The following is an 18,625-nucleotide window of genomic DNA, read 5'->3' as shown; positions in this document are numbered from 1 at the left end:
CATATACAGTCCATTTCCCTTCCTAAATCCTAAACTAGCAGCGATCCAAGCAACATAATCTATTGTCGGGACAGAGTGGTGTCATATTTTTGGAGTGATTTCTAAGTGATTATTGGTGTATATATCATGTTTCCCAGCCTGAGCCAGTCTGAGAGGAGATCGAGGTTTTTGTAGGATCGGGGGCTGCCCTAAGTAGCGGATCGACCCTCCCGACCAGCCCCCCAAAATGGTGACCCTGCACCGGCGACTGCTGCGTCTGTCCAGCCGCTCGTCCCTGGCCTTCATCTTCTTCTTCTCCATGTCCACCACCTGCCTCTACTTCATCTACGCGGCCCCGGGGATAGGTGAGCTTTTTATTCAACTAATAACCCCCCCCCTCTTCCTTTTTTAATCTGGCTGCTTTAATCTGGGGTTAAGGAGATGTGTGTGTTTTAATTTTTAATGCGATTACAGTGGTGGTGTTTTGGATTATCTGTCAGGGAGATCAGGATGATGATGATACTTTAGCCACCCGTGCTAACTAACCTAGCTTATGGTTGTTGAGGTATAGACAGTACCGAGGCTAATAAGAGAGATCTGCTAATAGGATGATCTGATGATTAAAACAAAAAAAATCGATGTTGATCGAAGGTTCAATATATCGGAGATGATCTTATTTTTTTCGTGTTATCGTTCAAAACGAGCCTCCAGAAATCGCCCACCTAGCTGTGTGTGTGTGTGTGTGTGTGTGTGTGTGTGTGTGTGTGTGAGTGAGTGTCTGGTCTGTCAACCTGTGTTGTCACTGTTATTACTGTGTTATTACACTACTGTTGTTATTACTCACATGGGTGTGTGATTTCACTGACTGATCTTTAAATCGATATCTGGCGCAATGGATTGATCTCGTTGTGATGTGTAGAAAGTGTGTAGAGAGAAGCTGACATATGTCTGGAGACAATATGGAAAATGATTAATCATAAAATGTAGCCTATATGTATAGCACTCTATGGCCCAGCTGAGGTATATAGAGGCTACTGTTAGCCTGCTAGCAAGGGGTTTTGTTTCCAGGCCATGGTCTGTCTGTCTGTCTGTCTGTCTGTCTGTCTGTCTGTCTGTCTGTCTGTCTGTCTGTCTGTCCCGGTGGGGGTTCATTTTAGTATGAGGTGATTATCTGATCACACACTGGTATTATAGCCTATGGTACCTCTGGTAAGGGGCTTGGTTAGGCTACCATGTTGGCTAACAAGCAGTTACCAGGTCAGCTAGTGACATGCAGTGAATGAATGGGCATCCGGATTCCACTTTCATTACAGCAGTGATTCTATGGCCATCATGCAGGTCACTCTTGGAAAAATATATTTTTAATCTCAATGAGTACTTTTTTTTAAAGCTGGTTGAATAAAGGATATGAATTGAATTATCAGCCTTTTTTTTATTTCAAGGACCCACAATTTGATACAGTTTTAATCTCTGGAACCCCAATATACACTGTATGAAGTGTTTAGATAACTCTGAGACTGTACACGTGTACATCTGTACACTCTCAGAGTTACATACTTTTAAGGGTCCACTTGGTTCCTAACTATCACTAATATAAATTCAAATTTGTATTGGCTACAGACATTTAGATCTGGATATAGTGCACCATATATCCAGATCTAACCACATCTCTAACCACAACTCAACTAATCACCATGAACATACAGCCTTAATGTTTGAAACTTAGTGGGATGTGATTTTGGGCTGTGCTCAAAATATCGAATATGGGGATACGTATCGGTGATGCCTATCGTATCGATAGGCCCTTATCGCAGTGTTTTGTTTGATTGTTTCTCTTTTGGTTGTTTTTTAATAACATGAGCTGAGCCCTACCCTACATGCAGCTAAATGGCTCTGCAATGTACTGAGAGAAAGAAGTGAGAGGGAAAAATGGCTGTGAAACTAAAGCTATAGCCACTGTCAAAGTCTCTATATTATAGAAGATTTTTGCTTTGCTTTATCTTGTGGTATTTTGGTCATATGTGTCATATTGGCAGGCGTATTGTATCAGGATACGTATCACATCGCTTGTGACTCCTGTATCGGAATTCGTATGTATCGCACTGGTTTCCACATGGACCTTTAAGGAACCACATGGACCTTTAAGGCTCTGTAACCCAGAGAGTGTACAAATAGAACCAAATGGACCCTTATGGGTTCATTTGGTTCCATTTGAGGACTCTACTGTTTTGATAGTGATTTTGAATTCCCTGTATTTGATTGTTTTTTAAATTAATGTCAATTATATCCTGGAGAGAGACAGGTGTTGTGCTATAGGCTATAACTCGATAGCAATGCATCTGGTCTGCCCGATGTGCTTGTTGTGATGCCCGTGTCAAATAAAATAACCATAAACATAAACATTGGGGGTCCCAGAGATAACACATTGTGTCAAACATAACTTGGGGGTCTTTCAAATGAAAAAAGGTTTGGGGAATCACTGACGTGTGGTGAGTTACCTGTCAATACTCAGCCCTAATGTGATGTTATATTATCAGAATGCATGTTAAACACAAGGTGTGACGGAGCATAGAGGGAGCTGAGTGTGTGTGAGGTCTAGTGTAGCTGAAGTAGTCCATGGTATGGATGTGTGTGTGTGTGTGTGTGTGTGTGTGTGTGTGTGTGTGTGTGTGTGTGTGTGTGTGTGTGTGTGTGTGTGTGTGTGTGTGTGTGTGTGTGTGTGTGTGTGTGTGTGTGTGTAAGTGGGGGGGGGGGGGGGGGGGGGGTCACTGAGTACATTCCGTATGCATGGATTAAAGTTCTCAGTCGCCACGAATGGTTTCAGTCATCTGGATTCCATAGAAGCCAGCTTGTCTTCTATGGCATTGGTTCTCAAAGTGGGGTCCGGGGACCCCCAAGGGTCCTTGGGAGGGGGATACCAGGGGGTCCCCAGCAAAATGAGCTTGTAGATCTGCTATTTTTGAAAAATAGCAGATCTTGGATCTTTAAATCTTTTTTTTTCTTTTCACATATGTAACACAAATCTTTGCTTTTGGGGGTCCCTGGCACAACACATTTTCAGGTTGGGGTCCGCGGCCCCATACGTATCAATTTGAGGCTCCTTGGCACTAAAAAGTTTGAGAACCGCTGTTCTATGGAAGCATGTTACGCAGCGAAAATAGACAATCTACAAGATAGAGCTATTTTCAGTTATTATTTTAAGATTAGAGCATTTGAAGTGGTCAAACTAGCTATATATTCAGAAACAGCTTCCATAAAATCTTTATAGTCTCAGATATTTCATATAAAAGCAAAAGGTTAAAGCCTCAATCTGTGATTTCTTCACCTGGTTGGCTGTATGTAGAACAGCAGGAACAATCACTAAAACATCATCATTATACATGTTGTCGTGTTAATTGTATAGGAATCAGCGCTAGTGTGTGGGGGGGATTCTTTCATACTGTTTCACAGATCGCACATTAGGACTTGGTCATTCAAACGTCTTCAGTGGTGAGATTTCATTTAGCTTCAATCCATGCGTATGAAGAAGGTACATCATGGCTAACGCTGTTTTCAAGACTCTTGTGTTGTTACATCTTGTGTACGGCATACCAGTCAAATTAGCCAATTTTTCAAGTTTTCCGAAAATTACATTTCTTTCATGAGTTCTTCATTGACTATCATCAGTGTTGTGTAAATTCATGTTTTTTGTTAATTTCAGACATTTAACCACTTAAACCTTTAACACTTAGTACTTGATTTGCTCCATGCCAAAAATAGCCGATCTCCAAGCTCACAACTCCTTGCAGCGCAAGACGTTGTGAGCTTGTAGATCGGCTATTTTCGACTAATGTTCTCCTCAGACTAGGAATGCTAGGGTTCAAGTTGTAAAAAAAAAACATCCTATCACACAAAGATTTGGCGGACCCCCTATAGTAGCCCTGAGGACCCCCTAGAGGTCCCAGACCCCTGCATTAGATGATTAGATGACATGGGGTCCAAAGAGGACCTTTACAGTCAGGTCTGTAGTTAGAGAGACAAACAGACTCCACCCTCACCTCCCTAGCACTTCATTCTCCTTGTATTCCCCTTCTTGATGCTAGTTCAAGATGCAGATACATCTTGGTTACTTGTGTAACAGAGTGGTTCACAACCTCAGCCTGATGGCCTGAAAGTCTTAATATCTCCCCCAAGCAATAGGGATATCCCTTTGGCTTATTGGTTAATATGTTGGTTTTCCACGTGGGAGACCCGGGTTAGAATCCTGGGCGTTACACTTGTTCTCGTGTTTTGCTTCTTATTTGTTTGTTTTTTCTCGACCACAAAACGTACATATTATTATTTAGGTGGCATGTTGTTTTGACAGAGGCTGGGTTCATGGTTTACTTCATGGTTTACTATATCCTATAGTTTATTTGAGGCACCACTCTCTGCACTCTACTTATGCTATGTGACTATTTACCTTGTTTACTGACAAGACAAGAGTTCATGCTTAACCCATTAAGACCGGGAATGCATCTGTGTCATTCTTTGATTTCTTTGGCTATTCAAAAATAGCAGATCTACAAGCTCATAGCGCGGCACAGAGTGCCGCGCTATGAGCTTGCTATTTGCTATTTGCGATCTGCTATTTCATTGAAAAATCGTGAAAATGCGCATGTTGGAGTCCTTATTCATTGAGGTGAAACATGCAATTTAATTGTCATTGTCTCTTATTGTAGGCTGCTACGTAGCTGCTATAGGTTTAGCAGCATTTTATGTCGGGTCCAAAAAATAATAGGTCGGGTCTGGTAATATCTCGTCCAAATCGGTCCGTCTTTTAAAAAAAATTATGTCGGGTCCACTCCTCTGTCATACACTGGGGTGTTTATTAGGAGTGATGGAAAAATATCTATTCAACAATTGTGATTCTCAATTTCTTTTCTTTTTGCTGGTTAAAGTTACAGGAGTTTTTACTCTATGGTGTTTGTGATATGAAATGTAAGCTTACCATAATCACAGTAAACATTATCATGTCTTCAGTCATATTCAAGGGCTTTTTTTCAGTTCAGCCCAGCTGAGGTGTGTGTGTCACTGTCCAGCTGACGCTCATTGACACTTGTTAATGTTATATGCGTCAGAGCAATTATGTTGTGTTTCTGCATAAAATAGAACTACACCTAATAAGATACCATCAAAGCCAAGAATTTTTACACAACCCACTCTGGTATTACATTTTTTTTTTGCTGTTGGAAAAAAATAAGCTACACTTGGTTGTTAAAGTCAAATTTGGATTAAACTGATTGGGAATCATTTTTTAATGAGAATCGATTTTTTTAAATAGTTTTTAATCGAAAAAAATATTGTTTTATCGAATCGTGACCCCAAGGATCGGAATCAAATCGTGAGATAGCAGAAGATATCCCACACATTTATCAGCTTCTGCACTAGATTTCCGGAGAGCAGGAAGCTGAGAGTTGTATCCTGGACTGACAGGAAGCTGAGCGTTGTATCCTGTATACTGACAGGAAGCTGAGAGTTGTATCCTGTATACTGACAGGCTGATGCATTTCTCAGCAGGGAGGTGAAGTCCCCACTATACTACACGGGCCTGGGTGTACTGTAAGCAAAGAGAATGGATTTGCAGACGGGCAAAATAACATCAGCAACACTTGATAGGAAAAAAGCATGCTTTTGCGGCCCTTCTAGTCACACTATGCTGGAAGTTCCCCTTTTCGAAAAGGACATACATTCATCGTGACATTAACTCTTCGTGTCATCCGTCTATATATACCTAGTCCATATATCCATATACCATTGTGATGTTATCAATGTGGATACATAATCACCAAGGTGCTTTAAAGGAACATACTTCACCCCCAAAAAAATACTTATTTTCTATCAATTACACACCCCATGAAGCCTTGAATACAGTATTTTTGCATACAGATGTGAGGGGACTTAATTTAACTGACAACATCTTTTAAAATATCTCATTTTAAAAGAAAAATCCTATCTCTCACACTTATGCCATGCAGAGTGCCAGTGATCGCCCTCCCCTGTGCCAAATGTTGGACCCTAAGGTGCCTAAGGTTGCCTATGTACCTCTGCTGTAAAAGAGACTTTTATACCAGTGGCATAATGACAAGCCTCTGTTAACCCATTCAATCCGGGAACGCATCTGTGTCATTTTAGATTTTAGCCATAACCATTATTTTATACTTTGGCTATTCAAAAATAGCAGATCTACAAGCTCGTAGCGTGGCACTGAGTGCCACGCTGCGAGCTTGTAGACCTGCTATTTTTTTTAGAAAAATCGTGAAAATGTGTGCAAATCTACGAATACATATATTTTTAAAGGGAACATTTTGGGCTCTTTTCTTTGCTTCTGGGGGTCCCTGGAACAAAATATTTTCAGATGGGAGTCCGCGGCCAAATACATATAATTTTGGTGGTCCTTGGCATGAAAAAGTTTGAGAACCACTGATATAGCAACATATGTTTTTTTCCAAAAACTGTTGGGATTTAGAGTTCCCGGATTGAATGGATTAACATGCCATTGGTACCGGTGGTGGTGAGCATAAGCATTCCACCTGTTTGACAAACCACTGTGGGACACTTGGAGCTGCAAACCCCTTCATGCATCAATGAGCAGGTTTCAGGCCTGAGTAGTCACACTATGCTGGTCTGTTTGAAGCTTCGAGGCCTCAAACCCAGTGGCTTGTTTTAACATCTTGACCCTAAACTCAGTGGGGGGGGGGGGGGGACTCGTCTATTTTTGCTTCAGTTGATTATGGACACTGGAAATACATGGACATGACAAGATTAGGAGGAGTCAATGGGCCCACGAGGCTGACAGGGGCCTCTGAGAGATACCATAGTATATAGCTTTAGTGGTTTGAGAGCATTCGAGGCACACGCACCCCTCTGACAACCTAACATGACAACCTACTCAGTGTGCTTATTGTATAGGTAAACACAGTGTGCGTTCATGGTGTGTGTTGGGTTGTATCAACGGGACAAACGCAGTATACTTTAAAAGGATCCCTAGGGGTGTGCCGATATATCGTCCCGCGATATATCGCGATACGTTTTCGTGATGATATGTATGGTTTTGGAGAAAAAAAATATCGTTTTGAATTTGTTTTATTATAATTTTTTTTACAATAATAATAATCAGGCATGCAAACAGCCCGAGGTGAAAAGGGTGACAACATGTTGTTTTTTTTCGGGTCAGGTGTCACACTATTGCCCTATTTGGATTCAAAACGGCTATTGTAGCTGAAAAGCTACAAGTTTGCATAATGCAAAAACAGAATTATTTGTTTGCATTTGTTTCCCCCCCCCCCCATATATTTTCATAATAAAAAAGTGCGTATCGTCTCGGAATCGTATCGAAGTTGTGAGCCCAATATCGTATCGTATCGTTTCGTGAAATTAATCGGCACACCCCTAGATCCCTGGTTAATACGCCAAATATGCCTTAATACATTATAATTGTCCTCTATAACTAAAATGTAAAATTAAAGACATAAAATGATGTCATTTGACGATGCCATGTGTGGTCTAGCCATATGAACTTTATGGAATGCATGTGAAAATAAAAAAATATATAGGCCTATAATACTTCCGAAAGTTAATTTGAGCATCAAATCAATACTTTAAATATGTTTTTTTTTGCACATGCATTCCATACATTCCATAGGGCTAGAGAACACATGGACAAATGACATCATCAACTTGCGACGGGCATTGCCCCTATTGAGTAAAAAAAAATAACTATTTCTAAAATAAATACAATATTTAAAGTGTTTTAAAAAATCGCTATACAAATATTTCTAGTTATAGAGAGTTATAATGTATTAAGGCATATTTGACTTATTAGCCAGGGATCCTTTTAATTACACGGGCCAATTGTGTTTGCATAGCCGCCCAACAAAGCCGGATGCACCATGGTGGATTCAAACCATTATATTTCAACTTTTTAATGTTTTTTTCGTAAATGAATGCCCTCGTTCCTCGTATGAAGTATAATGTAAATAGATATATATGAAACATTTTGAAAGTGAAACTGGTTAAGTGGTGTCTGTGGCTTTGATTTTTAATCAATATTTAACCAATGAAAAGTATTAACAAGAACCTGTGACTAAATATGAACTACATTGGAGCCATTGGAACAAAAGTAATGTTCTTTTTCCATTTCCTGAAAAGTAATAATTTGGACATACAAGGTTTCCACCTGACAGCGATGATATTCTCATATTCTGTAGGCGGGTTGTTTTCCCCCCTGCACTGCCCTGTACTCTGGAGGTTTGTGAAGCACGGTGGTGACTGGGCTCCCACAGAGAGTATCCACTGTCATGTCTGAACTGACCCTCCCTCACTGTAGCATGTGTCACCCCCCTGCTCCCCCCCCCCCCCCAATATACACCCAGTAACACCGCCTGTCTGCCGTCTGATAACGCTCTTATCAGTCTCCAGCTCCATTTTTACCGCACACACACACACACTGTACACACTACACACGTTTGTGTACGTTTGTGCACATCTCCAGGCACACAAACGGTTTGTGACAAATAGTGCCACACAACTATCGATTACTTTTTCTTTCTTTTTTTTTTAACGAATCGAACAATGCCGTCTCTGTCTCGCTGTCTCTCTGTATTCTATACGTATGTGATTATTGACCTGGCTTATTGTAAGTCTACTAAATGCCAGAAAATTGTAATTGTAAACTGAATAATCGAGAAGCATGTTGCTGTCCGGCTGGAACCAGCTAACTCCATTTTGACGCTTTTGCATTTTTTTCCATAAATCAGGGCCATTGAACACTCTTTACGTCTGTGTGTTGGTAAAACAAATACCGAACCAATGAAAAGCATTAAAAAGCGCTTCAGACAAAACCAGCTAACTCCATTGGTTAGCTGGTTTTGCTGACTCCAGGCTCCACCCCCTTTTGACCTCCAACCTCATTGTGAGCTTGGAGGTCCATTCAGCTGTTCTTATCAATGATGAACAAAACCTCCTAACTCCACTTTTGAGCTTGTAGATCTGCTTGTAGATCTGCTATTTTTGGTCTGTGACACCAGCGCACACCCATGATGACTTGTCTTTTAGTTCTACTGGATCTCTTCTCCACTAGGCCCTCCCTAACATTTTAGTCTAGTTTTTATTTGTTGACAAAATTGTCAATAATTATATTTAGTCTTAGCATCATAGCTTAGTTTTTAATTCGTTTTCGTCAGTGAAAAAAGGTAGTCGACTAACCTTTTTCGTCATAGTTTTATTCGACAAAATCAACACTGATACATGTACTTAGTTACTTTCCACCACGCGTGCACGCACGCACACACACACACACACACACACACACACACACACACACACACACACACACACACACACACACACACGCACACACACACACACACACACACACACACACACACACTCAGCTGTGCGTAGGCATCAGGCTGGCAGGCAGTGTGGCACGCAGGCAGCGTGGCATGATGTCTGCCTACTGGAGAATTCCACCGTATGTTATGTTGCTGCTGTTGCTGCTGCAGGAGCGCCAGGTGTGGGAGGAGAGGAAAGCACCCGGCCATTTGTTTATGTGTGTGGGTGAAACGGGACAAGTGTTGCATTCGTACATGCGCCTGTCCTTTTGTGTGTGTGTGTGTGTGTGTGTGTGTCTGTGTGTCTGTGTGTTTGTGCGCGCGCGTGCATGCGTAAATCTTTGCAGATCTGCTATTGTTTTTTTTTTTTTTATCTTGCAAATTTGTGCAGACATTTGTAACTTAAATCTTTGCTTCTGGGGATTCTACAAATCTTCCTATAATTCTACAAAGCTCTGTGCGTGCGGTGAGCCCAAAAACTCTTCTGCCCGGTTCTCCTCAGTGGCTGGAGCAATTGCTCTGCATTTGCACACAGACATTGACCAATTACCATGTGCACGGAACAGCGAAGCCCGTTTTTCACTTTCCCCAAATGTCAGCTGTTTATTAGCGTTTTTGTGTTCGCTGGCTCCCGGGTTGCCAGATCATGTGCGCATATCCCCCCACGGGTATGGTCTAGTCTAGTGTCTTCTAAATCCTAAAAGTAAAAAAAAAAAAAGAACTTATGTTGCTATAATAACAGTGGTTCTCAAACTTTGTTCATGTCAAAGACCACCCAAAGTGATTTTTATTTGTCCGTGGACCCCCCATCTCAAAATATTTAGTTCCAGGGACCCCCACCAGAAGCAAAGATTTAGAGTTAAAAATGTATATATATATATATATATATATATATATATATATATATATATATATATATATATATATATATATATATATTTTAAATAGCCATACTTTTTGAGGACCAAGTGTCCCCGCAAGTATAGTAGAATTTGAGATTTGCACATAGTGAGGACAATTGTCCTACTCCTCACAACATAAATGCTTGTTGTATGGTTAAATTGATTTATTTTTTTCTTCTCAGTTACGGCTTACAATTAGGAGAACATTCATGTTGGGGTTGGGGATCAGGAATAGACATTAGAGGTCACGTTTAGGTGTAATTAGGGGGTTGGAGTTATATAATGAGTTGCGCAGTGCCGGTGTTGTGCACTGAAATGAGCAGATCTACAACGTCTACAAGCTTATACATTAGCTATGTTTGGTGTGGTGTGTGTGTGTGTGTGTGTGCGTGTGTGTGTGTGTGTGGGGGGGGGGTGCATTTACTGCAGAGGTTTCAGTAATAGATGATTCATGGTACGCGGTCGGTCGGTCACCCTTGCCTCCGTGGCTCCCGCTGTCTTTGTGTTCTCTGGTGATTTCCTGTCTAATGGGAGACTCTTATCTCGCAGGCCTTTTTTTGTTCGCGGCGACTTAACCCGCTAAGACTGGGAACGCATCTGTGTCATTTTAGATTTTTAGCCATTATTTTATACTTTGGGCTATTCAAAAATAGCAGATATACAAGCTCATAGCGCGGCACCGAATGCCGCGTTATGAGCTTGTACATCTGCTATTATTATTTTTTTATCGTGCAAATTTGTGCAAATCTTTTTAAAGTGACATTTTTTTATTCAAATCTTTGCTTCTGGGGGGTTCTACAAATGTCTTCTAAATCCTTTTGAAAAAAATGTTATGTTGCTATAATGTCAGTGGTTCTCAAACTTTTTTCACGTCAAAGACCCCCAAAATGATATGTATTTGTCCGCGGACCCCCTCCCCATCTCAAAATATTTTGTTCCAGGGACCCCCAGAAGCAAAGATTTTAGTTAAAAAATGTATATACAGCATGTATTCAAAGATTTGCACAAAATGTTCATGATTTTTCAAATTGTGTATATCTGCTATTTTTTTAAATAGTCAAAGAAGTCTTAAGGTGACACAGATGCGTTCCCGGTCTTAATGGGTTAAATTGCGGAGCGCCTCGGGTGACAGCGAAGGTTGTTGGCGGCCAGCCAAAAGGCAGGCTGTATAGAGCCTTCAGGCCTTCAGGCCTTAGGCTATATAATGTACTGTCTGCATACTTCAAGTCGCCCAGAGTGCCATGGGAACAAACGGGACATAATTAAATGTGTCAAAGGAGACTATAGCATTCTGAAGTTGATGTCCATTGTTGTCTCTCTATCTCTCTCCAGCGGTGGACAGTGGAGTACATTTACTTGAGTATTGTACTTAAGTTTATTTTGTATTCGTTTTTTTTGGAAGCTTATGACTTTGACTACATTTCAAAGACAAATATATTTTTGACTCCATATAGGAAGGGACCGCAGGGACCCAAACCACTTCAAATATACAAGCTCACAACAAGTGTCACGATGCGTTGCGAGCTTGTAGATCGGCTATTTTCACTATTTTCTTACCTTTCTAAACACATTTTGAATTTGTGGGGGGGGGAAAAAAAAGTCAATCCAGCAATGCATCGAAAAGAAACACGCTTTGTAATGCTACGTTCGGATAATTAAGTATTGTTTAAAAGCAAGTACTCCAGCACACTTAAACTCACATTCACAGAAACGTCCACTTGTAGTGGAGGGATATTTGACGAGGAGTGTCTGCACTTTGACTCAAGCACTGGAGTTGAGCACTTGAGTGAGACAGTCCACCGCTGTCTGTGTCTCTCTCACACACACACACACACACACACACACACACACACACACACACACACACACACACACACACACACACACACACACACACACACACACACACACACACACACACATACACACAGACACGCGCACGCACAAACACACACACACACACACACACACACACACACGCGCACACACACACACACACACACACACACACACACACACACACACACACACACACACACACACACACACACACACACACACACACACACACACACACACACACACACACACACACACACACACACACTCTTTCGGTTCCTCTCTCTCTCTCTCTGAAACAACTCCTTCCTCTGTTCTGTGTGTGTGTGTGTGTGTGTGTGTGTGTGTGTGTGTGTGTGTGTGTGTGTGTGTGTGTGTGTGTGTGTGTGTGTGTGTGTGTGTGTGTGTGTGGAACTCAAGAGTGTCTTTGTTTGTTTGTGAGAGTGGGTGGTAGTCATGGAGGGATGCCGTGGATTCATTTAGAATAGATTAACTCTAGAGCCGGAGCGATACCAGATGTTTTGAGAGAGCCGTTTTGAGAGAGCGTGTTTGTTTTAACGATCAATCGATCAATTGTGTTCTGGCTTGGATCAATGTACTTTAAGACACACATGTTCTTACCAAAGATCACAGCAGGCCAATGTTTTAAACATCGCACAAGATCATAACTCACGTTCATCCACTGTCTGTCTGCCTCTATGTTCTCAGTGAGTCCAACTTGCAAAAATAGACGATCTACAAGGTGACCAGATCAGCAATTTTTATCAGAATGTACTTAAAGTACCAAAAGTAGAAAGTACTCATTATGCAGAATGTCCCATTTCAAGTGGGACATTTCCAAGTTTTGAAATTGTATTTATTTATTTTATAAAAAATCTTTTGAAAAATAGCAGATCTACAAGCTATTTTCAAATGACCGAAATGTATATAGGGCTGAAGTGTAATAGAAATCTACAAAGTAACTAGTCACTAAAGTTTTCATATAATTGTAGTGGAGTAAAAGTACAATATTTGCCTCTGAGATGTAGTGGAGTAGAAGTAAAAGTACTGAAAACTGTAAAAAAAAAAATCCTAAAACTTGTACAGTACTTGAGTAAATGTACTTAGTTACCTTCCACCACTGTTGCGCTCACCCTTGTTTATTTTATTGTAAGTTATACGTACATTTTTCTATAACAGGGACTCGAACAAGAATAAAAGGTTAAAAGCCACCGCCCTAGACCACCGATTAACGACGTTTTGCAAGTGCAAAACCTTTAAATCAATTAGGAAAACCCTAGATTTGATTAACCTTTCTATTTGAGAACATTCAACTCGTCACATAAAGCAAACAAATACATAGAAATAAAACCAACCGCAATGCGGTATTTCTAGTTTGTACATTGTTTGTATGAGTTTTGTAATTATAGGTGAACTAATTATAAAGGTTTGGCTATTTCCATTTGGCCAAAGGAGATGAGCCTACCGTAACCATGGAGACAGACCAGCGCCACACAATAATACTGATGCTGATGTCCTGCAAATTCATCACTTACAAGTGTGGCTTCATGTTAACATCTCTCTCTCTCTCTCTTTCTCTCTCTCTCTCCGTCTCTCTCTGTGTCTCTCAGCCAACACGTACTTCTTCATGGTGCAGGCTCAGGGCATCATGTTGAGGGACAACGTCAGGACCATTGGCCAGATGATCCGTCTCTACACCAATAAGAACACCACACTCAATGGAACAGGTGAGACAAGTGCACCAATAAGAACTAGAGTTCTCAAATTCCGCCCCGAGCCCGACCCTACCCGACCACCAGACCCAACGTTTTCGGGCCGAGTCGGGCCGAAAATGAATGCTAATTCCGTAAGAAAATAAACAGGAAAAAAACAAAACAATAGTGCTCTATGCACAGCAGCCATATTGTGAAGAAATTCACAGGTGTTGCCAATGATACTAAATGAAGGCTCTGTTCCATTCTGGTCAAACAGAGGCAGGGTGCTGATATTGTGCACGTTGGCTCACGGGTCCATTTGGTTCCATTTGTACACTCTCAGAGTTATGGTGGTCGTGGAAATTAGAAAGACTGGAAAGACTGAGAACCACTGTGCTACACTAAATGGAACAGAGCCTTCATTAGTATCATTGGTAACACCTGTGAAGGAAGTGATACTATTGGCTGCTGTGCGTAGAGCCTATTACCCCCCAAAAATAAATGTCAACTGCCCCTTAGCTGCTGAACGGTAAGGACGATGGAAATGGCAGTGGATGCGTTGGATGCAGCTCAAAGTGAACTTTACTCAGGTGTCTAGTTTTTAGCCCGTGTTATAAGAGAAAAACTGGCGAAAATAGCCAAAACTCTTTGGTTTCGTGCTTTTTAAAAGCTATAATAGGCCTATCACCCGCGGTTTATCCAATATTAATTTATAATTATACGTGATTGACCCAAATCCACCCAAACTGTGGTTGTCTGCGGCAACCGCGGCTAAAACCGCGATCCGCGCATCTTTAATAGACGCACCATGTCCTCTTCACCGCCACAGGTCTTATAAGTAAGTAAGTAAGTCGGAGAGGTTTATTGTCGGTATCCGTCAGAACGCAGGAGTCTATTCCTGTTTCACAATGCGCTAGACCAGTGATTCTCAAAATGTTACATTTCAATGACCCCCTTTTGGCTCCATTTGTATGAGTTATAAGAGTTATACACTGAGTCATACACTGAGTTAACAGTGCATGGTCATGGGATCGAACCCATGACCTTGTGGTCGCGTGACACACACTCGCAACCAAGCATAACATGACTTGTGTTAGTTCTAATGGATCCCTTCTCCACGATAGTCCCTCCCTATAACATTTTCATCTAGTTTTTATTTGTTGGTGAAATTGTTATATTTAGTCATAGTTTTGCTATTTTCAAAAGATTTTCAGACATTCTATACATTTGAAAACGTGTGAAATGGGACATTCTGCATAATGAGTACTTTCTACTTTTGGTACTACTAAGTACATTTTGATACCAATACTTTTGTACTTTTACTCAAGTACATTTAAAAATTCCGGACTTTTACTTGTAACAGAGTATTTCTACATTGCCGTATTGATACTTTTACTTAAGTAAAAGATGTGTGTACTTTTTACACCACTGGTTTTTATTTAGTTTTTCTCAGTGAAAAAGTGTTTCAGTGTGAGCATGTTCACAAGGTATATATGTTGTGTTTTATTCAGACTACCCAGACGGCAGTAACTCCAGTGAATATCTGGTGCAGCCGACTACATATCTACCAGAGAACTTCACGTACGCCCAGAGCCTCCCCTGTCCAGAGAGATTACCTTCCATGAGTAAGTACCGTAACACTCCAACAACCCTCTCCTTTATGCTGTATGCACACCGGCACACCTGTCTGTGTAACACCATTTTAAATGGTTCATTACATAACCCTTAATCCATTAAGACCGGGAACGCATCTGTGTCATTTTAACATTTCTTTGGCTATTCAAAAATAGCAGATATACAAGCTCATAGTACGACACAGAGTGCAGCGCTGTGAGCATGTAGATCTGCTAATTTTTGAAAAATCGTGGAAAGTTTGTGCAAATCTTTGATATATATGTTTTGAAGCGAACCTTTTTAACTCCGATCTGTGCTTCTGGGGGTCCCTGGAACAACATATCTGTGGCCAAATACATATCATTTTGAGGGTCCTTGACATGGAAAAGTTGGAGCACCACTGATATAGCAATATACTGTTAGGATTTAGAAAACATTTTTAGATATGTATTTGGCCAACGGACCCCCATCTCAAAATGTTTTGTTCCAGGGACCCCCCAGAAGTAAAGATTTGAATTACAAATGTTTGCTTTAAAGATATATATATATTCAAAGATTTGCACACATTTTCAAGATCTTTCAAAAATAGCAGATCTACAAGCTCATAGCGTCTCCGTGCCAAAAGTCCTCTCATTCACTTCATGTCTGTCTGCTTGTAGACTGTCTTTCCCTCAGTCACTTCACGTCTGTCTGCTTGTAGACTGTCTTTCTCTCATTCACTTCATGTCTGTCTGCTTGTAGACTGTCTTTGTCTCCGGCCCCCGACCTTCCCGTGAGCAACTCGGGGGGCTTAAGATTGGATCTTTGAACCCTCTCACTAGAGGATACTTATGCCATAGATTCACTCCCGATCTAGGATGGAGTACGGCACACGCCCCTGATACTCGGGAGAGTTGTTTCTGACCCCAAATCACCCTGATTATCTTGTAGTGTGAGCCCAGCTTTACAGTGGCAAAGGTTCCATACAAATGTGCACATCTTAAAGGAGTACTTTGTTTCTTTCCTATCAATTAAACCAACTCTCCACCGCTGGAGAGTTGGTTGCTACTGGTGCAGACGACGCACATTGCCCGTTGCACATTTGAACTAGATACCATATTCTCAACTCTCAATTCCGATACCGATCGTTCAACTCCAAAGCAAAGCAGTAGGCTAGTCATATGACTAGCTATCGCAAAAATGCTCTGCAGGCTCCAGTGTTGCCAGATTATGTGAGTGAAACCAGCGACCAGGTCTATGAAAACAGGCCCAAAAGAAGCGACCAGTTTTACCACTTGAGCCCTATTACATCAGCTATTTTCAAAAAGAATCTTGATAGCAAACCAACTACACTTCAGAAATAAGCCCAAACAAAAGCAACCCGCAGCTATGAATATTTACAAGCGACTTTACAGGAAAACAAGCCCAGAGTCGCTTAAAATAGGCAGACCTGGCAATGCTGGCAGCCCCTGCAGACCAGCGCTGCTTCAGACTACTGCCACCTCCTGGTGTGGAGAGTTATGTCACCTGCTCCCCACTCTACGCATACGCACGACAATAATAATAATAATAAACTTTATTTGTATAGCACCTTTCATGACATGAAATGCAGCTCAAAGTGCTTTACAGAGCAAGAATACAATTACAGTTGCAACCAATTTAACAATAAAGCAAAAAAAATAAAAAATAAAATAAAAGCAAAAGCATAAAACAACATTAAAATATGCAATACAGTGAGGACTTAAAAATCAACCAAAGAATCAGCTAAAAGCAAGAGTGAAGAAATAGGTCTTGAGCTGTGCTTTAAAGCTATCGACAGAGGCTGCCTGTCTTAGGTGTAATGGGAGTTTATTCCACACTGTCGGTCCGTAAAAGCAGAATGCTGCTTCACCGTATTTTTTACATGTCATTGTAGGCACCTCGAGCAGGTCATCACTTGAAGCACAATGTGCCGTTGGCCGACAGTTTGTGCAGAAATGTTGCCTACTTTTGCCAACTGACTGACAGTCTGTTGTAGTCTGTTTGGAGAGTCACCTTTACTCACCCCAAGAAGCCTTGAATTCATGGAGAGTTTTTTTTGTTTTTGTCACATTCTTTCACGGTGAATGAAGAATCCAAAAACAAATAGAATACTTGATGTATTGAAGACAATAGGGCTCTGAGAGGAACAACAGCAACACTGTATCGCAAATCTATTTATAAACTCACAACACAAACTGTCAAGAGTCTAATCCAAGTGTCATGTATCCGGTCGTATCCACCACAGTACTTCCAAAACTTTACTATTTCAAACACTTTGGGGATAAAACAGTCTTCTGTTGAAGCCCACGCACACAGCAAGAGAAATAGCTCTTAACCACTTAAACCCTCAGGGCTCTATGCTAGTGACTTTTCTGTTTTCTGTTATTGTGGGGAAATCTTTTGCTGAAAATAGCCGATTGACAAGCTCAGAACGAGCTTGTCGATCGGCTATTTTCAGCAAAAGATTTCCCCACAAATACGGATGCTGGAGTTGAAGTGGTTAAGTGACTATGAAAGAGAGTTCATTATCGGGGCCACAGATGGCAGGAGCTTCAGTCACAAAGACTGGCTTAGTGTTTCAACAGGAACAGTGACTAACCCATTCAATCCGGGAACGCATCTGTGTCATTTTACTTTTTATATCGGTATTTTTTGAAAAATCTTGAACATTTGTGCTAATCTTTGATATATCTTTTTTTAAAGCCAACTTTTGTAACTCAAATCTTTGCTTCTGGTGGTCCCTGGAATAAAACATTTTGAGATGGGGTGGGGGGGGGGGGGTCGGCGCACAAATACATATCATTTCGGGGGACCTTGACATGAAAAAAGTTTGAGAACCACTGATATAGTAACATAAGTTAGGATTTAGAAGACATTTGTAGAATCCCCAGAAGCAAAGATTTGAGTTACAAATGTTTGCTTTAAAATATATACTGTAGGCCTATATATATATATAATCAAACAACAGTTCACAATCTTTTTAAAGAATATCTACAAGCTCATAGCACGGCACTCGGTGCCACGCTATGAGCTTGTAGATCTGCTATTTCTGAATAGCCAAAGACATATAAAAATGACACAGATGCGTCTTAATGGGCTAAACGTGACATCTGCATTTACAGTTCATCTTACGGGAAAGACATCAGCAAACACCGTGATGACTGTGATGCTCGTACATTTAGCCTGATATGTATGTAAGCTAAAACAGAAGAGCAGCTCTACCTCAGGTGACTCAGCAGGTCAG

At 41.0% G+C, this 18,625-nt stretch overlaps 1 protein-coding gene across 1 annotated transcript in view; it reads left to right on the top strand.

The window, feature by feature from the left end:
- Positions 1–18,625, top strand: part of b4galt6 (UDP-Gal:betaGlcNAc beta 1,4- galactosyltransferase, polypeptide 6) — a 42,197-nt gene that overhangs the window by 1,059 nt on the left and 22,513 nt on the right. The window contains exons 2-4 of the mRNA XM_080430379.1: positions 138–344; positions 13,684–13,800; positions 15,279–15,392. Of these exons, the coding sequence (XP_080286505.1) occupies positions 227–344; positions 13,684–13,800; positions 15,279–15,392 (349 nt within the window). The 5' untranslated portion in view covers positions 138–226. The remainder of the gene's footprint in view (positions 1–137; positions 345–13,683; positions 13,801–15,278; positions 15,393–18,625) is intronic.

Source organism: Gymnoscopelus braueri (assembly GCF_963280865.1).
Source record: "Gymnoscopelus braueri genome assembly, chromosome: 6".
NCBI classification, from domain to species: Eukaryota; Metazoa; Chordata; class Actinopteri; order Myctophiformes; family Myctophidae; genus Gymnoscopelus; species Gymnoscopelus braueri.
Note: the sequence above shows the minus strand (reverse complement) of the source record. Positions and strands in the feature narration are given on the sequence as shown.